The sequence below is a fragment of the Entelurus aequoreus genome, linkage group LG02 (assembly GCF_033978785.1).
Source record: "Entelurus aequoreus isolate RoL-2023_Sb linkage group LG02, RoL_Eaeq_v1.1, whole genome shotgun sequence".
NCBI classification, from domain to species: domain Eukaryota; kingdom Metazoa; phylum Chordata; class Actinopteri; order Syngnathiformes; family Syngnathidae; genus Entelurus; species Entelurus aequoreus.
The window spans coordinates 73758728-73780685 of record NC_084732.1 but is presented as its reverse complement, the minus strand read 5'-3'; the positions used below and the strand labels follow the sequence as shown (position 1 = coordinate 73780685).

General features: G+C 38.3%; 1 protein-coding gene across 1 annotated transcript in view; it reads right to left on the bottom strand.

The window, feature by feature from the left end:
• The window catches only part of LOC133642350 (A disintegrin and metalloproteinase with thrombospondin motifs 7), a 301060-nt gene that overhangs the window by 161260 nt on the left and 117842 nt on the right, over nt 1-21958 (bottom strand). Inside the window, exon 9 of the mRNA XM_062036489.1 lies at nt 5654-5798. Within this exon, the coding sequence (XP_061892473.1) occupies nt 5654-5798 (145 nt within the window). The remainder of the gene's footprint in view (nt 1-5653; nt 5799-21958) is intronic.

Sequence of the window (21958 nt, the reverse complement as noted above, 5' to 3'; positions counted from 1 at the left end):
TCCCCAAGACATCACTGAGGAGTTCTTGAGTCTGTTTAGCTGATTTTTGACATTATTGCCGCCCTCTAGACATGAATCAGCACCCTTATAGTCACCTTTACACTTGTTTCACCCAATATAGTAGACATGATAATAGGAAAGAAGACGTATAAGTTACTCTACTCCGCTACAAACATATAGACATAAAAAAAATTATATACTGTATACTAGGGCTGTGAATCTTTGGGTGTCCCAAAATTCGATTCAATATCGATTCTTGGGGTCACGATTCGATTCAAAATCGGGTTTTTTTTTTCCGATTCAACGCGATTCTCGATTCAAAGACGATATTTTCCCGATTCAAAAATATTCTCTATTCATTCAATACATAGGATTTCAGCAGGATCTACCCCAGTCTGCTGACATGCAAGCAGAGTAGTAGATTTTTGTAAAAAGCTTTTATAATTGTAAAGGACAATGTTTTATCAACTGATTGCAATAATGTAAATTTGTTTTAACTATTAAATGAACCAAAAATATGACTTATTTTATCTTTGTGAAAATATTGGACACAGTGTGTTGTCAAGCTTATGAGATGCGATGCAAGTGTAAACCACTGTGACACTATTGTTCATTTTTTTTATTTTTTGTAAATGTCTAATGATAATGTCAATGAGGGATTTTTAATCACTGCTATGTTGAAATTGTAACTAATATTGATACTGTTGTTGATAATATTCATTTTTGTTTCACTACTTTTGGTTTGTTCTGTGTCGTGTTTGTGTCTCCTCTCAATTGCTCTGTTTATTGCAGTTCTGTGTGTTGCTGGGTCGGGTTTGGTTTTGGAATTAGATTGCATTGTTATGGTATTGCTGTGTATTGTTTTGTTGGATTGATTAATTTAAAAAATAAAATAAATAAATAAAAAAATAAAATAATAATAATAATAATAATAATAATAAATAAAATAAAAATAAAAATAGATTTAAAAAAAATGAGAATCGATTCTGAATCGCACAACGTGAGAATCGCGATTCGAATTCAAATTGATTTTTTCCCACACCCCTACTGTATACTCACACACAACCATTAACCTGTGAAAATACTGGAACTTGTTCTGTTGTGCAATACATTAAGTAGGACATTTCCTTAGATTTGTTATTTTAAGTTCATTTAGCCATTTGTATGCTTGAAAATGCTTGATTTAGGCCAGAATTGTGCACAATTTGCTGAAAGAGGACCTATGATGATTTCAAAGTGGTCCCATGTGTAAACATATTTTGTAATAGGAGCAGCCCTGCTTGTATTATTTTTGCATTTTATTCACTTATTTAGTACATTTTAATTTAATGGCTGTGTTAACTATATACACTAAACATATTCTATTGTGCCATTTGCAATAATTATAACGATACAAATAAATACAAATTTAAACATTTTGCGATGAGTGCCTAATCCCTAAAAGCCTGCTCAGTGGCCTTGCGGTTAGAGTGTCCGCCCTGAGATCGGTAGGTTGTGAGTTCAAACCCCAGCCGAGTCTTGCCAAAGACTATAAAAATGGGACCCATTACCTCCCTGCTTGGCATTCATCATCAAGGGTTGGAATTGGGGGTTGAATCACCAAATGATTCCCGAGCGTGGCCACCGCTGCTGCTCACTGCTCCCCTCACCTCCCAGGGGGTTGAACAAGGGGATGGGTCAAATGCAGAGGTTAATTTCACCACACCTCCTGTGTGTGTGTGACTATCAGTGGTACTTTTAACTTTTTAAAACTACCATTAGTTCTGACCCGCCCAGGGTTGACCCTTCCCAAAAACAGCTATGAACACTAATCATTGCATTCTGCTGTCAAAATCAGGGGCCCCTGATTAGGTGGGGTCCCTGGGCTTCAGCCCAGGTAAGCCCGTGCATTATACAGGCTTTGGACACACCCAGCCAGACCAAAATACCGCTAAAAATGAGGTTTGCCTCTCTCCATCATATATCCCTGCATTCTTTCATCTCTAGCCTACTTCTGTTCTTTTCATTATTCTTTCTTTACTATGCCTTCAGACTGTTCTATCTTCTGTTGGGTTTTTAGACATGCAGAACCTATGTCTCAGCAACTCATTCCCATAATGCATTTGTGATACTGACTCATTTCACACGTTCAAACCCTTTCAAAACCCTTTGTTCACCTGATCAACTTGTATGATGACTGTATTATGCTGATAGCAGTGTTGGGACTAACGCGTTACACGCACAGTGTGGTCATGGCGAGCGGAGTAACGGAGGAGCTTGAACGCCCCGCGCCATTTAATCGGTGTGTTTATAGGTGCAGACCCCGTTGTGCAAAACGAGGGTTTTAAACACATGCTGAACGTGCTTGAGCCACGTTACGACATCCCGTCGCGCACCCACTTCAGCGATAAGATTGTGCCGAATCTTTATGAGCAGGAGAAGAAAAAAGTTGTGGATGAACTATCCCGAGCATCATCTGTTGCGCTCATGACAGAGGGGTGGACGCCCAGGGGAACTATGTGACGATAAGCGCTCACTTCATCACAGCAGACTGGCAGATGAGAAGACACGCCCCCTCTACGAGAGTCACCTTGTGCAGGTACTGGCACAAGCAGTGGAGGAATGGAAGGTAAAGATATCCCAGTCACACGTGATAATGCCAAAAATCAAATAAATGCAGTGAATGAGGCAGGACTGGGACCACAGATAGGTGCTTTGCACATGTAGTGAGTTTAGCATCACAGAAGGGCATCTCAGTCAATAGGATGGAGCGCCTCCTTAGGAGGATCAGGAAGGAGGTTTCCTACTTCCACCCAAGCACAACAGCTGCTCATATGCTTAAAGGCCTACTGAAACCCACTACTACTGACCACGCAGTCTGATAGTTTATATATCAATGATGAAATCTTAACATTGCAACACATGCCAATACGGCCGGGTTAACTTATAAAGTGCAATTTTAAATTTCCCGCGAAACTTCCGGTTGAAAACGTCTATGTATGATGACGTATGCGCGTGACGTCGATGGTTGAAACGGAAGTGTTCGGACACATTGTATCCCAATACAAAAAGCTCTGTTTTCATCGCAAAATTCCACAGTATTCTGGACATCTGTGTTGGTGAATCTTTTGCAATTTGTTTAATGAACAATGGAGACTGCGAAGAAGAAAGCTGTAGGTGGGATCGGTGTATTAGCGGTAGGCTGCAGCAACACAACCAGGAGGACTTTGACTTGGATAGCAGACGCGCTATCCGACGCTAGCCGCCGACCGCATCGATGATCGGGTGAAGTCCTTCGTCGCTCCGTCGGTCGCTGGAACGCAGGTGAGCACGGGTGTTGATGAGCAGATGAGGACTGGCTGGCGTAGGTGGAGCGCTAATGTTTTTATCATAGCTCTGTGAGGTCCCGTTGCTAAGTTAGCTTCAATGGCGTTGTTAGCAACAGCATTGTTAAGCTTCGCCAAGCTGGAAAGCATTAACCGTGTAGTTACAGGTCCATGGTTTAATAGTATTGTTGATTTTCTGTCTATCCTTCCAGTCAGGGGTTTATTTCTTTTGTTTCTATCTGCATTTAAGCACGATGCTATCACGTTAGCTCCATAGCTAAAGTGCTTCATCGATGTATTGTCGTGGAGATAAAAGTCACTGTGAATGTCCATTTCGCGTTCTCGACTCTCATTTTCAAGAGGATATAGTATCCGAGGTGGTTTAAAATACAAATCCGTGATCCACAATAGAAAACGGAGAAAGTGTGGAATCCAATGAGCCCTTTTACCTAAGTTACGGTCAGAGCGAAAAAAGATATGTCCTGCACTGCACTCTAGTCCTTCACTCTCACGTCCTCATCCACAAATCTTTCATCCTCGCTCAAATTAATGGGGTAATCGTCGCTTTCTCGGTCCAAATCGCTCTCGCTGCTGGTGTAAACAATGGGGAAATGTGAGGAGCCTTTCAACCTGCGATGTCACGCTACTTCCGGTACAGGCAAGGCTTTTTTTATCAGCGACCAAAAGTTGCGAACTTTATCGTTGATGTTCTCTACTAAATCCTTTCAGCAAAAATATGGCAATATCGCGAAATGATCAAGTACGACACATAGAATGGATCTGCTATCCCCGTTTAAATAAAAAAATATCATTTCAGTAGGCCTTTAAGACAAAGCAAGAAATGCTAAAGCTGCCTACTCATAAAGCTCATACATGATGTCCCAACGAGTTGGAACTCCACTTATGATATGTTGGAGCAGCAGGCAGCTATATACTCTGCATTGACCCACAAGACCCTGAAGACAAATGTCAAAGACATCATCACCCTGTCTGATGATGATGTGAGAGTGGCAGAGGAGGTCCTCCAGGTGCTTAAACCCCTCAAAACTGTTACATCTCTACTGAGCACTGAAACTTCACCATCTGTGTCAATGATCCTGCCACTGAAAACAAGGACTCTACAATCCATGACTCCAAGTGTGGAAGACAGCAGCATCACTCCAGATGTCAGGCTTTATTTCCCTATCTATGTTTCAAGGAAGATGATGTGCCTTCTTATGTTGCACTTTAAGTTGTTTTTTTATTAATGGTCATTGGTCCAAGTTTAAAGAAAGGAGAAATGCCTTTTTATGTTGCACTGTTTTTCATTAATTATGTTAAAAGGAAAATAAAAATGCATGTCAAGTTGATCAACAGATTGTATTATTCTCCAGTGCAATAACAGTACTGAAATGAAGGCTAAAAGGGCATTAATGGGAGCTTTAAAAAAAAAGAAGAAAAAAAGAAGTAACTAAATAGTTACTTTTCACAGTAATGCATTACTTTTTGGTGTAAGTAACTGAGTTAGTAACTGAGTTACTTTTGAAATAAAGTAACTAGTAACTGTAACTAGTTACTGGTTTTCAGTAACTAACCCAACACTGGCTGATAGTATATATTTGTACCATGAATTGATTAATGTAGACCCTTAAAAAATTTGAAAAACGTATTCGGGTGTTACCATTTAGTGGTCAATTGTACAGAATGTGTACTGTACTGTGTAAACTGTACTGTTTCATATAATGTATTCTCTTCCTTTGCAATCTACTAATAAAAGTTTCCATCAATCGATCAAAAACCTGTTTTTTGACCTCGTATTATAGAAACATATGTTTGTACATTTTTCCGGTAAAAAAAATTCCAGTATATGCATTGTATATGGAAATATTTCCGTTTTGATTTTAGTATAATATGAACATCTTGAACCCCTTATTTTATTTTTTATTGAGACAAAAATTATTTATGTATTTAATATTTGTTTACTTACTATGGAATATTATTTGTTTATTATTTATTTGTTCACTGTTCTGTTACAGAGAACAAGGAAATAGGATAACATTGCTCTGGTATGAAAAGGGGTAGGATTAAATAAGCTCAGCTTCTTCCTACTCCTTTTCGGACGTGCGGTAATGAAACAAATGGAAATATGTGATGAATTACATTGTATCGTATGCATGTTCGAAATAAACTGAAACTGAACTGAACTGAACATGTGTGTGCATTGCTTGTATCCTGTTTGTGAGCTCTTGGTGTGAAAAGTGCTATAGTAATACAACTAATACAAGATGTGACAACAACAAGCCAGAGAGAAATGTAAGATGGATAAGAATAGCAGCAAGACAGAGAACAAGATGGAAAGGTAGTCTTACATCCATGTCATCGCAGAGCATGGATCCAGAGCCATACTGAAGCCGGCATTGATGAGCAGCGCTGTACAGAGCGCCAGGAAGCAGAAAACCTTGTGAAATTGTATCCTTCACAGGGGCGTCATCAAGGCACCAACCCCAGCCACGACTGCAACAGGGAAATAGAATAGCAGCAGAGCAAACAGGTCAGTTGTCACCACAAACATTCATTTCAAAGTATCAACAACAAGGATTCAGTTTAGGAATGTGGTGCACGAGCATGACGGCAGTACGATTAATTGCCTCTCCTACAAATAGATGTCCAAGCATGCTTGGAATATACAACATGAAGCAGGTGATGCAGCTAAAACGATAAGTATTGTCGGTAACACTTTAGTATGGGGAACATATTCTAAGTAACAAAGACTTAATTTAGAGTTATTTGGACATTAGGGGAACATATAAGGGTTAGGTTATTAATAAGCAATAATTCTGAGGTTATTGAGGGAAGACTCTTAGTTAATGGCTTACTGGTTGTATAATAAGGCTATGCAGAATAAGGCATTAATAAGTACTTAATAAACACTAATTAAAAGCCAATATGTTACTAATTCACATGATAATAAGCAACTAATTAATGGTGAATATGTTCCCCATACTAAAGTGTTTCCGTAATATCTACAAATGGAAAAGGAAAACTTAATAGCATTCAAATACAAGTTGGTTCCGACAAACTTATATATATATATAGAGTGTGCAACCTGAGATCGGTAGGTTATGAGTTCAAACCCCGGCCGAGTCATACCAAAGACTATAACAATGGGACCCATAACCTCCCTGCTTGGCACTCAGCATCAAGGGTTGGAATTGGGGGTTAAATCACCAAAATGATCCCCGGGCGCATGCGTAATATATATATATATATATATATATATATATATATATATATATATATATATATATATATATATATATATATATATATATATATATATATATATATATATATATACTACCGTTCAAAAGTTTGGGGTCACATTGAAATGTCCTTATTTTTGAAGGAAAAGCACTGTACTTTTCAATGAAGATAACTTTAAACTAGTCTTAACTTTAAATAAATACACTCTATACATTGCTAATGTGGTAAATGACTATTCTAGTTGCAAATGTCTGGTTTTTGGTGCAATATCTACATAGGCGTATAGAGGCCCATTTCCAGCAACTATCACTCCAGTGTTCTAATGGTACAATGTGTTTGCTCATTGGCTCAGAAGGCTAATTGATGATTAGAAAACCCTTGTGCAATCATGTTCACACATCTTAAAACAGTTTAGCTCGTTACAGAAGCTACACAACTGACCTTCCTTTGAGCAGATTGAGTTTCTGGGGCATCACATTTGTGGGGTCAATTAAACGCTCAAAATGGCCAGAAAAAGAGAACTTTCATCTGAAACTCGACAGTCTATTCTTGTTCTTAGAAATGAAGGCTATTCCACAAAATTGTTTGGGTGACCCCAAACTTTTGAACGGTAGTGTATATATATAAAAAAAAAAAATATATATATATATATATATATATATACAACCGAGCTATACTGCCACAAGTGGAACTCATCCAATTAGAATATCGTGTAAAAGTCCATTCATGTCATCAATTCAACTTCAAATATGAAACTATATGTTATGAACTCAATACACGCAAAGTGAGATATGTCAAGCTTTTATATATTATAATTTTGATGATCATAGCTTACAGTTTCAAAACAAACCAAAAAACACATTTTCAATTCAAAGTTTTCATAAGTTGAAAGCCAGTGAGTGTTTTTTTATTTTTATTTAATTTTTTTTACCAAGTACCACCTCTGAAAAAAACCTGGCTGTACCACCATGACACACATTAAAATACAGTAGTAAAGTAGGCCTAAGTATTCAATAAAAACAAGGCAGAGGTTTTATTTACTAGTATATTTAATATAGTTGGCCTCTTAACATTTCATACAGTTTACGTAATAACACTGTGTTTGAATATGGGGAAATACAACTTTAATCAAGTGATTCCTTGGTGTTCCACTAGAAAGAGCCCGCGTACTAGAGATGCGCGGATAAGCAATTATTTCATCCGCAACCGCATCACAAAAGTCGTCATCCACCCACCATTCACCCGAACCAACATTTTATCAAAACCACACCCGCCCGCCACCCGCCCGTTGTTATATATCTAATATAGACGATGCAAGGCATTAGTGAGGTTAGAAAGCTTTTGCCTGTTGAAGAAAGGAGACTGATCCAATGCAGCAGAGACATTCAATGCGTACCACGCATTAATATCTCTTGGCCACGCATTAGTGGCTAAGAGATATTAATGCGTGATAATATTATTTATCATTATTATAATATTATTGTCATTTCCATTAAGAAAGTGTTGACTATTGTTGCCAATGCCCTCAGATCAGGAGTGCGTTCCTCACACTTTGTGTGCGCAGTTGCAGCAAGCAGAACGATGCTTTTAAGAAGTTAAAAAAATGTTTTAGAAAGACTAGGCCTATATTTTCGTTAGGTAAAAAAAATGTTCTGAATTTATTTCAATGAATATTAACTTGTTAACGTTATAATGCTCAAATAGGGACGAGGGCGGGGTGCACAGTGAAACAGTGAACAATTTTGCGACAAAGATGAACCTTTATTGATTGATCTGCAGCCATGACAAAATATCAGACAATCTCCATTGTCAACGACAGGCAGGAAAATAAAGATAAACACATAGTCTATGTTGTAGACATAGGCATAGGCTTATACGTTTTTAAGTTGAAATAAAAAAATAAATAAAAAATGTGCCTCATAAGCCTTAGGCTGTCAATCACGCGCACAAACTTAATTATACAATAACATATGTATGTCATCCCTATTTAAACAAAAATAAATAAAATAAATAATAATAATAAATTACCTGCAACTTATTGGCCAAGGCAAATAGCTGAATGGGGGAAATCAAACCCATCAGACTGCACTTTATCATCAAACTTGAATTATAAAGAAACAAAGCAGGCTGTTTCAAAGAGTGCTGCTCGTTTTTCGTATGTGGGTAACAACATTTAACTATGTATATATATTTCCGAATTGGTTCAACCGCCACCCGCCCGAATCTATTTAAAATCTATTTTTTTCGTCATGTCACCCGCCCGACCCGCGGTTTATCCGCGGACTCCGCGGTTGTGTCCGCAAACCGCGCATCTCTACCGCGTACCGAACCACAGTTTGAGAATCCCTGCTGTAAGCAGTAAACATCAACATTATATCAAAAGAAGGGTCTGTCATTATTTTAGTTTCACCTTGTAAATGTAAACAAAGTTTTGCACGGTATGTTTTCTAGATAGTTGACAAAGATTCTTAAAAGTTTTGAAAATGTTACAAAATGTTACATTATTGTGTAATTTCCATATATGTTTTCTTTTGTTAAATTAGACAGACTCTTTTTTAAATTTATTTTCAAAAGTTTTTTTTTCTATGATGTGCCTCTTAAGACCTCACTGTTAGCTTTGTAAGGTCATGTTCGCTCTAAACCAGGGGTGCCCACATTTTTTCAGCAGGCGAGCTACTTTTTTAATTGACCAAGTCAAGGGGATCTACCTCATCCATATATATATAATTTATATTGATTTATTTATGAAAGAGACATTTTGTTAACAAGTTAAAGGTGTTTAATGATAATACAAGCATGTTTAACACATATAGATTCCTTTCGTTCATGAAGACAATATTAAAAGTTGGTGTATTACCTGATTCTGATTACTTACGTTGATTGGAATCAGCCAGTAGTAATGATAACGTCCCCATTTTCAAAGTCCTCCTTTCTGTCCAATACCACATGAAAGTGATTGTTTTTTGGCATCTTATTTGTCCATACTCGTTTTTATGCACTTTACAAGAAATACAATAAATAGCGGCAAACTCCGTAGCTTGCTGGCTTGTAAACGCCAACTTTCTGAAACTCTTATTTTGTTAGCGCAGGCAGGATGAAGCAGCGCTTTTATTGTGAAGACAGGAACTGAGTTTTGACGGCCGGTAAGGCGCGAGAGTCTGTTGAAATAAAAAGTGTTTCTCGCCTTCCTGTCGGTCATTTTTTCTTAATAACGAGCTGGCAGCAGCCAGCGTCATCTCACAAGACCCTCGGGTCCCGCCAATGTCAATCAAGTGACGTCTTGGTGAAGATTGATGATCGTTAAGTTTTAAGTCAATTTTTTTAATGCCTGGGTGGCGATCGATTGACACACCCTCCGCGATCAATTGGTTGCTCGCGATCGACGTAATGGGCACCCCTTCTCTAAACTAAACAAAATTGAAGCTAATACATATTTTTGTATCTATTTTTTCTAGTGAGGATCTTTACTAGATCAACAAGTCTGAGTAGAGATCACAACATCTTCCCGGATATTTCATACCCAGACTTGGTCAACAACTTAATTTTTCAACCCAGCCCATTTTACCCCTTGAAGGACTTTCAAAATTATAAGAGTCTAAAAAGCTATGACCGCTTTGTGAGAGGATGCACTGCAGTAAGATTAAATATCTCAAATAAGAGTGATATTTGCTTATTTTCTGTCTGATAAGATAATTCTTCTCACTAAGCAGATTTTATGTTAGAGTGTATTACTTGTTTTAAGGGGTTTGGTCCTAAATTATCTCAGTAAGATAAAGATTATGACCTATATTGAGTAAAACATGCTTGAACCTACAATATCAACTGATGCAAAGCTGTGTCATCAACACTCACAAGTATAAAACTACTTTTTTAAAGTAATAATTTCTTACTTCAAGCATGAAAAAAAAAATCATGATGCAGAGCGCATATCATTATGTCAAGATAATGGCACTAGCATTTACTTAATTTAAGAATATTTTTCAACATATTGAGCAAAAAGGTCTCTTTTTTCTACAAAGAAAAGTGCACTTGTTATTAGTGAGAATACCGGTATACTTATTTTAAGGTATTTTGGGGTTCATTGAGGTTGGCTAATTTTATTTGTTTTCATAGCACAAGCCGAATGTTCTTGTTATATTGGCAGATAATTTCACTTATTTCAAATAAAATACCCCTAATTTTTTTTTTTTTCCCCTTGTTTTTGAACACTGACTTTTTGCAGTGTGGTTTCTGTTGTTTGTGTTTATCTCTACAAAATCGTGTTGTCATGTCATGCACTTTCAGAAATTATCCAACTCGAGTTTGACATCCTCGATAGTCACGGATAACCAATCTAAGGTCATCTCAGCATACTGTGACTGTAAGGCAGGATTGAGAGAATGATGCTCTCGTGTCTCTTCAGTTTTTTTTTTACAAGTGGAGGCTACAGTCCGGATGAGAGAAGTGAGTACTATTTTTATCAATACAACTACTATCAAAGTTATTCGACCAAGCACATCAAGTTAATGCAAAGTGGGGTTGTCTTTTTTTTTTTTCTTAGATTAATTTCTACTCATAACATTTTCTGGATTACCTGAAATGAAAGGATCCTAACAAACAAAGTATTTCATAGCATATCGCATCAGATCTGTTGATTGCAGCAATCCATGCTCAGCTTTGCCGTTCACTCCTCTGTTCAGCCGCTTCCCTCTGTCTAGAAATAAGCTTAGGAATGCTATAAAAGCTAGTTTTATCTCTCCCACTTCGGTTGTGGCAGTTGACAATTACACACACCATCGGCGTTATAAGTATCAGTGGATGAATGATCAACATCAATGAGGGCATTTCCACACGAAGCCTAGTATAATGGCCACCGGCAAAGCATAGTAGGAAATGTAGAAAAACCCGAAACCCATTATAGAAGAAAATATTTCAAAACAAATGCTATGGTTGCCACATTACTGTTGAACCAGTGGGTGAAATCAAACGCTTTTTCGAGCACTGTTTTTGTGGCATAACGTTATATTGTAATTGGTAATTGTAATTATGGACCACAATAGAAACAAGCCTTTTGGCTTTTTGTGCAATCCATTTGCCTTTTTAAAGCATTACATGGATTCAATTCTTTAAGATGTCAATAAACTTCTCAATCAATCAATCAGTCTACATTTTGATCAAACATTCCTGTCGGTTTTTCAAACAAATGTGTGTCTTTTTTGTTGAAGTTACTCAATACTTTCAATGACAGCTAGCCACAGGTGGGTAGTAACGTGCTACTTTTTAAAAAATTGTACTTGTCAGAGTAGTTTTAATGTAACATACTTGTTACTTTTACTGGAGTATTTTTGTGAAAAATAAACGCTACTTTACTCTGTTACATTGAGTTTAATTCCGATCGTTACATTTATTTATATCATAATTATTTATAATCTATTGATTAAGACTTGCAAAGATGAATTAATTTTGTCAGCAAGCCTTCTTCCGTCACATGACTCTGTTTCGCCAATCCAACGTAAACTTTCGTGACGTTTACCTCCATTTCACCAATCAAATGGAGCTTCACGGCAAAGATCCATTCAGAGCTACAACTACTAAGACCGATGTTTGGATTTTTCACCGGGAAACAAGACTTAGTATATTTTAGGGATACACGGTAATAATGGCGGCGGCAAAACTCCTCACAGTTAGTATTAGCCTTTTAAATTAAAATGATCTAAGAAACTGAGATTGATAACTGCACTGAAAATCTCACAGCAAACCGACTCGTCCCAGCTTGCTTGCTTTTATTACTAACATGAAAACAAGAGACATATACGTCTTTCCCTGTGAAAAACAACATACCCCAATCTAAACGTATACAAACACATTACTGTCTGAGTAACTAAGCTATTCAGTTGTGCACATTGAACCTACAAGTTGTGCTCTCATAGCACGGAATTATGATGATCGGTCTTTCCTCAGAGGAAAAGAGACACGTTTTTTATGGTGCGTTCAAATACCGCTAAACAGAGTAGGACAGACAAAACGCCCACCAAAAGTGATACATCATTAGAATAGATTTGATTTTTTATGCACTTTTCATTTAAGTAAATCTTAAAGTGCTACAGTACAGACCAATATTTACAGTACAACAATAAGACTTGTACACTTCAGTGAAGCATATAGAAACACAGGACATGCCCAATGGTGGCTTTTCTAACAGTGTGTCTATTTAGTTATGTTTAATAAAGCTTTTTTTTAGCACATTCCACAATACAGCGATATAAATGATAACTGTGATAATTTTGTGTATTTATTTTAGTTATGTTTTGAGCACATTCCACAATACTACGATAAAAATGACAACTGTGATCATTTTGGTCACAATAACCGAGATATGAAATTCTTATATCGTTACATCCCTACTGTACTGGTACACACATCGTTTCAATATGTCTTCTACACCTGGAAGAATGACAAGACATATGGAGACATTTTAGTTTTCCAACGAAAGACAACAAGATACGTTGTAAACCCTGTGGCTTGATTTTCTCCGGTAAAAATACAACCAACTTGAAAAGCCATATGCAGGCTAATCATCAGGACATCTACACAACAGTGACTCGGCCTAAACTAATATTTCGACTCATACTGTACTGAATTACTGTTACTATTAAAGACAGTAGAGAAGGAGCGAGACTGCTTACTCTACCACTACTTTTGTAGTACACATAGGTGAGCTTGCCCGCCAATCTAGAATAAAATTAGTTTGTTTCTTCATGAAACCATTTTAGTCATACAGTCGCGATCAAAAGTTTACATACACTTGTAAAGAACATCATGTCATGGCTGTTTTGAGTTTCCAATAATTTCTACAACTCTTAATTTTTTGTGATAGAGTGATTGGAGCACTTAATTGTTGATCACAAAAAACATTCATGAAGTTTGGTTCTTTTATGAATTTATTATGGGTCTACTGAAAATGTGACCAAATCTGCTGGGTCAAAAGTATACATACAGCAATGGGTATCGTGGCCAAACGGCTCAATTTTTGTTTCATCTGACATCACATGGACAAAGATAAGACCTTCTGGAGGAAAGTTCTGTGGTCAGATGAAACACAAATTGAGCTGTTTGGCCACAATACCCAGCAATATGTTTGGAGGAGAAAGGGTGAGGCCTTTAATCCCAGGAACACTGTTCCTACCGTCAAGCATGGTGGTGGTAGTATTATGCTCTGGGCCTGTTTTGCTACCAATGGAACTGGTGCTTTACAGAGAGTAAATGGGACGATGAAAAAGGAGGATTACCTCCAAATTCTTCAGGACAACCTAAAATCATCAGCCCGAAGGTTGGGTCTTGGGCGCAGTTGGGTGTTCCAACAGGACAATGACCCCAAACACACGTCAGAAGCGGTAAAGGAATGGCTAAATCAGGCTAGAATTAAGGTTTTAGAATGGCCTTCCCAAAGTCCTGACTTTAACGTGTGGACAATGCTGAAGAAACAAGTCCATGTCAGAAAACCAACACATTTAGCTGAACTGCACCAATTTTGTTAAGCGGAGTGGTCAAAAACTCAACCAGAAGCTCGCCAGAAGCTTGCGGATGGCTACCAAAAGCGCTTTATTGTAGTGAAACTTGCCAAGGGACATGTAACCAAATATTAACATTGCTGTATGTATACTTTTGACCCAGCAGATTTGGTCACAGTTTCAGTAGACCCATAATTAATTCATAAAAGAACCAAACTTCATGAATGTTTTTTGTGACCCACAAGCATGGGCTCCAATCACTCTATTACAAAAAAATAAGAGTTGTAGAAATTATTGGAAACTAAAGACAGCCATGACATTATGTTCTTTACAAGTGTGTGTAAACTTTTGATCGCGACTCTATATAATTCAACATTTGAAAAAAATGCTTAATTTCAGTTACAATAACAACACACAATAGGGTTAGTGTACTCTTAATGTATTATTTTATTCATCGAGTGCAGGTATTGTTGTGAATTGAGTTTCTGAGATGCTCTGCAATAATAATTAATTAATAAAAGTGCTTTCAAGACAACTTCAAAGATGTGTTGTCGGTTATACTTGATATTTTAGTCGACTAAATTTACTGTAATTTTAGTCGACAAAATGTTGAGGTATTTAGTCGACTAAAACCAAATTAATTTACATGACTAAAATATGACTAAAACTAAAATACCTTCTCGTAAAAATTAACACATGCCGGTGGTATGATAAAATAGAAACCTACTTGTTTAACAAGTGTTCCTAAAAGAAGACAATTTAATTATGTGACATGACACGAGCACATCCCGGCTGTTTGAGACAACTAGTAAGCAGAAACCTCCAAAAACAGTTGACTAAAATATTGATCTTTTTGTATTTCTCTATTGATCCTAATAACCCCAAGTGTTGATTAAACACATTAAAACATTACCAACAACACTAAATAGCAGTGGAAATGTGTAGTTATCTGTTAGATACAGAGCTTGAACGTTACTAGCGCTAACTTATTAGCATGTAGCATTCTCTTCTTCTACTGTATTTACATTCCCAAATAGCAAAACATCCTGAAATGACCACAATCACCCCCTAGTGTACGAGAGACACACTGTGTATGGCCAACAGTCACATTAGAGATAAGAGCATGGAAACTACAACTCCACATGTAGCTGTGAACGTAGAAGAAACTGAATTATTTGACAAATCAGACTAATTTAGTGAATAGAAATGTACTGACTGTAAAAAGTCACATGACGTCAGACAAGGCAGCACAAATCTTCAATGATTACTTTGAAACTAGTAAAAATAACAATTATATTATGTGCTGTCATCTGTGTCAATAGAAATGTTCACATTTCAGCCTACAAGAATTCCACTTCTAATTGCATTTTGCAACAAATTGTAAATTATTTTTGCATTTCACACACACGTATACTCACATTAACTACAATTGTTGTCCAAGAACCATTAAAAAATAGCAACTAAATAAATCAGAAGTTATTCAATACATGGATAGTTTTTTCGCGGAAAACTTACTCTTACTCAAGAAACTATTTTGATAACTACTTTTTACATTTACTTGAGTGGTATTATTCTGAAGTAACCGTAACCCTACTTGAGTACAATTTTTGGGTACCCTACCGACCTCTGCAGCTAGCGTTAATAGCTAAACCTTGCCAAATTGCTATCATTAGCAAACAAACATAGCTCGTTTTACCCTCAGCTGCAATTTAATAACCAATGTATGTTCTTATGTATTGCAATGGTTCTTTTTTATAAAAAAAAAACAATATTGAGAAAGATGGTGTGGAATGGCCGGTGTAGCCACCACTGACGAGCAAGTAACAAGCAGTTTCGGATGACATTTGTATGTTTAATTTGTTATTGCTTCGTACTTGCAGCAGGTTGCGAAACAGTCACTTTAAGTAAATGGAAAGCAGTGTAAACTTGCTAAATTTCAGTTCTAGTTATATTGTTTTTGTGTGCTACGGCTCAAACTTGAAACCAATCTTAATGTCTGCCATCATTGATTACTTCACTGGGACTACATGCTGTCAGAGTTTTGTTTGTGCCATCTAATATTTGTGAAAAATGATGTTTTTCACAGATGAGACAGCTCAGTGTGTTCACCTTCTAATTACAACAACTCAAACACACAATCTAAAGTACACATTTCACTGGCCCTTATCTTGCAATGTCCCATGGGTGTACATGGTGTAAAAACCCTGGGCACGATGTTTCCCACAGTGCAGTCAAAGGCTGTCAAGACTCTGAACGCCCACCAAATGAATTCCAGATGCGTGGAGCTGAGAAACTGGGGCAACATAGAGGAAATATTTCAGACATTCAACGCAGTTGAAATCGGAAACACAATGTCACTGACAGTAGCAGCTGAAAGTGCGGTAGCTGGCAGACACGCACGCACGCACGCACGCACGCACGCACGCACGCACGCACGCACGCACGCACACACACACACACACACACACACACACACACTCAACTGAATATGGATCATTCTTGACAAGGATGGGAAACTAAACATGGGCCTCATCAGACCACAAAGCGAGAGAAATAATGGGGAAATACATACTTTTTTGAAGATTAACTAGTGCAGATTTTGCAAGATAAAATTAACGAATTACCAAATACACCATGAGTGCCCCTTTCAGATGTAATGACCTTTTCTTCACAAGTTCATATAGCTTCGATCTACAAGATAGTGTTTCTTGGTGTGTAAAAGCTGCATTTGAAATACAAGTCATTTTTTATTTTAATTGCAGTAATTTGCATAAATTGAAGTCCTTCCTTATACAATGCCACAAAAAGGTTGTGGTTTATAGCACGAGTGTCCAAAGGTTCGCTGTTCTGTGGAGCCTCGCATACCCCAGGATGTTGTGCATTGTCTTGCAACTAAAAACTAGAAAAGTACTTCATGAGTGCACCTGCGTCAGACCCATTCATTCATTTTCTACCGCTTGTCCCTTACAGGGTCGCGGGGGGAGCTGGAGCCTATCTCAGCTGCATTCAGGCGGAAGGCGGGGTACAACTCGGACAAGTCGCCACCTCATCGCAGGGCCAACACAGATAGACAGACAACATTCACACTCACATTCACACACTAAGGCCAATTTAGTGTTGCCAATCAACCTATCCCCAGGTGCATGTCTTTGGAGGTGAGAGGAAGCTGGAGTACCCGGAGGGAACCCACGCAGTCACGGGGAGAACATGCAAACTACACACAGAAAGATCCGAGCCCAGAATCGAACCCAGGACCTTCGTATTGTGAGGCACACGTACTAACCCCTGTTCCACCATTCTTATTTGAACCAATTCCCGGTACCTGGGTACTCAACAGTACCAATTTTCGGTACTTGTGTGTGAGTCAATAAAAAATTGTTTTTTTTGATAAAATAATCTATCGTTTTTATTGCAACAAGATATAACAACTGGTGTCTAGTCGTTATATATTGATTTATTATAACATTTCTGAGGCAATTTATTGGTTGGCATTGAAATTGCAACATTACCTAGAGATTTGGCTGACTCTGCTCTCAGTGCTGCTGGAGTGATTGCTAAGTGTAAGCGTCAGGGATGCAACAATAACTAAAATAGAGACACTGTTAGAAAACCCACTATTTTGCATGTTTCGTGTTTCTTATGCTTCACTGATAGTGTTTTAGTCTTAGTGTTTTATCTGTATTGTTGGCTAAGCTTATATTATTTTAAATATTGGTTTGTACTATAACACTTTAAGATTAATTTAAATGAAAAGTGCTTTGCAAATAAAATCTGTTAATTATTATTTCTGGCGGGCATTCTACTCTTTTGGGTATCCTACGCTTTTCAGCGGTTTTTGAACACATCGTGAAACCACCTCAGTCATTATTCTGTGCTATGACAGCACAGCTTGTGGGTTCAATGTGCACAACTGAATAACTTAGTTACTCAGACATCAATCAATAATGAATTTAGATCAAGGTATGATGTTTCTTACTGGAGAAATACGTTAATGTTTCTTGTTTTCATGTTAGCATTTAAGCTAGCGAGCTGGCGCCTGTCAGTCCGCGAGTTTATCAAAGGGCAGTTATCACTTTTCCGATTATTTTAATTTAAAACGGTCAAACTAACCATTGGGAATTTTACTGAGTTTTTACCTAGTTAGAACCGTCTGAGTCTGCAATCTGCAATTGGAGGTGACATCACGCACAGCCCAGGTACTGTAACCTGGCAACGTTGGTGCTACGTGAATCGGTGCCCGGTATTACCAGTGGGATTTGATCGGTGCCAAAAAAAAATACAGGATTTGGTACCCATTTCTAGTCTCATGATGTCACGAGTCAACAACAACAACACATGTACAGACCACTTGCAAGCTTTAAAACTAACGATAAAAAGGTAACACTATAAACATTGAAGTGCCGTGTGGTGCTTTAAAACATAAGTATAAAGTATAAATATTAAGTATAAATTACAATAATGGCACTCATTTTTTAATGGCCGTTTAATGCCTTTTTGACACTCGTGCTGTGCCGTAGCCACAAGTGAGCAGAAATGGACCTAGGAAAGGCTACCTTATGGAAATATTAGATTCAAAGCCATGGCAAGTTGTTCTCCCGACAAGAAATGACTCTTTTTCATCATTGCTACATCATTTCAGCAAACTTCTGTTGCGTGGGTCGTTCAGAGGTGGGTGGTGTTCAGTTAACGGTTAAGGTGCATTGATAACATAACATTTAGATTGTTACCGTGACTGATATAGTAAGTAAGATGATATAAAAGCTCAACAGAAATAAAAGACGGACAGAAATTGAAAGGAGACTTTGCAAACAGTCAATCCAAACATCAAAACATGCCAAGACACTTTCTCAAACCAAACACACACTTTTCCGACTTCAAAATAAAAGTGCTGCGCTATACATCCGGTTTAACAACATTTGGAAAATAAAAATGTCTTACATTACAATAATAATAATAATAATATTACATTTGACCTTTAAGGCACCTTTCTCGGCACCCAAGGACACCGTACAAAAACAAAACAATAAAATCAATTGGATAAAAACAACAACAACAACAAAGATAGATAAAAATTACAGTGAATAAGCAGTCAGGAATAGGTGTGTTTTGAGTCTTAATTTGAAAAGGAAAATGTAGTCCATATTGCGAACGTCTGGTGCGGCTGAAGGCCCGGGCACCCATGGTGGACAGTTTATATGAAGGGGACAGTGGGATGGACAGACGACAGGATCTTAGGGAACGTGAGGGCGTGGCAACATGGAGCAGGTCAGAAAGATCTGACGGGGAAAGGTTATGGATGGCTTTGAAAGTGAGGAGAATTATTTTAAAATTGGATACGGTGTTTGATGGGTAGCCAGTCGAGTTGCTGCAGAACATGGGTGATGTGCTGGATTGAAGGAATTCTGGTGATTATCCGGGCAGCAGAGTTTAGGAGAAGCTGAAGTTTGTAAAGTGACTTGTAAGGGAAACCAAACATGAGAGAGTTGCAGTAGTCCAGGCGAGAGGTGACAAAGCTATGAACCAGTATGGCAGCACTATGTGAGGTCAGGGATGGGCGAAGGCGATTAATATTGTTGGCTTGAAAAGAGAATGTGCTGTCGAAGATTACACCCAGACTCTTGAATTGGGCGGACGGTGAGACGGAGGAATTGCCGAGAGTCAAGCCGTTAGTTTTGGCTAGAATGGATTTGGTATCGACAAGTAAGATTTCGGTTTAATTACTGTTGAGTTGGAGGAAATTGGATGAGAACCACTCCTTAAGTTCATTGAGGCAGTCTGTAAAGGAAGAAGAGAAGCAGTGGGTTTGGTAGAGAGGTAAAGCTGGGTGCCATCCGCATAACAATGAAAATGTATTTTAAATTTACAGAAAATATTGCCAAGAGGTCGAATGTAGATGATGAAAAGCACGGGACCAAGGACACAGCCCTGGGGCACACCAGCAAAAACGGGAGACAGAGGGGATTTGGATGAACTGAATTGAACAAACTAAGTGCGGTCGGATATATACGATCCAAACCAGTGAAGGGGTGTATTTGTGATGCTAATATTGTGCAATCTATTGAGGAGGACAGTGTGTGAAATGGTATCAAAGGCTGCGGTGAGATCTAAAAGGATGGATAGTGAGAAGACCTGAATCAGCTGCCAGGAGGAGATTTGTGGTGTTAGTGATTTTCAGTGCTGTTTCAGTGCTGTGCAGGGGACGGAAACCAGACTAGGATTGTTCATAGAGGTGATTTAACAGTAGGTGGGTGTGAAGCTGGGAGGAGACAGTTTTTTCAAGGATTTTTGAAATTAATGGCAGATTTGAAATGGGACAAAGGTTATTAAAATTATTTGGATCTGAGCCTGGTTTTGTCAAAATTGGTGTTATGGCTGCAGTTTTGAAAGCTGAGGGAACAATTCCAGAGGTGAGTGAAGAATGGATGATATTTGTGATGAGGTGGATCAGTGAGGGGAGGCAGACTTTCACCAGAGCAGTTGGGATCGACGGCTAAGTGCAGTGATGTCTAACTAAGAAGGCAGGGAAAAACTAGAAAAGGAATGGATGAAGGAGGCACAGGAGGGTGAACTGCGGTTGACGGGAAGAAGAAGGAAGTTGTTGGTGAATCTGGTTGATTTTGAAAAATTGCACAAGAAACAGATCAGTCCATATGAGAAGGAAGTGAATGCGGTGGATTTGTAATTTTGGCGAGAAGAGAAAAAAGAGTTTTGGAGTTGCCTTCATTAGAACTGATTAAAAATGCATAGTAGGATGTTTTGGTGTTGTTCAGGCAGTCTTTGTAATGTTGAAGGTGTAGTACATGTCCTTGTGTATAGTGAGTCCAGTTTTTTTTTAGAGATGTTCAAGTTGGCGTCTCTTGGTCTTTAATTTGTGGAGTGTGGGAGTAAACCAGGGTGCAGAGTTGGTGAAAGAGACATGTCTGTTTTTCACCGGAGCCAGCATGACAAGTAGATGATGAAAATTATTGTTGTAGTAGGTGACCAATTCATCGGGAGAGGAAAGAGAGTTTATGCTGGGGAGGCTGTTAATCGTGGTGGAAAGAGCGTCAGAGTAGATGTCCTTGATTTTGCGGAACCAAATATTGCGGAGAAAGTCAATTGTAGAAAAACGAGCAAGTGATCGGAGTAGGGTAGTGAATTGGAAGTTGCATTCCCAACATTTACACCTGAACAGCAAACTAAATCAAGTGTGTCCTTTACAGTGAGTAGGGAAGTTGATGTACTGCTGATGACCAAAGCGTTGGAGACAGGATTAAAAATTACTGGCGATTGTATTATTAGTGCTGTCCACGTGAAAATTAAAATCCCCCAGCAGTACAATATTAGGGGAAAGTGAAGAAAGATGTGCGAGAAAAGTAGAAAAATTGTGTATAAAATCTTTGTTACATTTTGGTGGTCGGTACACAGCAGCAATGATTTTGAGAGTAGGTCCAGATAGTTGCAAAACTGTGGATTCAAAGGAGCAGAAGGCGGGAGAAGACATTGTTGAGAATTTCCACTTCTCGGGATAGATCGTCACGAGATTTCCTCCGCAACCGGTGCCGCGAGGTTTGGAAATATAAACAAACCCGGGAGGAGTCCCGTCGTTGAGGTCCGTGAAATCATTGAGTTGTGGCCATGTTTCTGTAAGGCAGATAAAGTCCAGTTTGTGGTTAGTAAGGAGATCCTGGATGAGATGTCCTTTGCTCGTGAGTGAGCGGATGTTAAGAAGACCGAAGATGGCGTTAGCGCCGTCATTTTGATGTCTTGGGTTAGCCGACCTAGCTAGGCCGGCTAACACTTTGTGGTTGACTCCCCAGTCAAAGTTCTGTGGCGGGCGACGAGTTGTTGACCCAATTGATTTTATTGCCGTGTTGTCACTGAGCTGGTGGTTTCTGCGGGACCCACAGTGGATGTACCTTTGGCAGGGCTGGTAAGCTA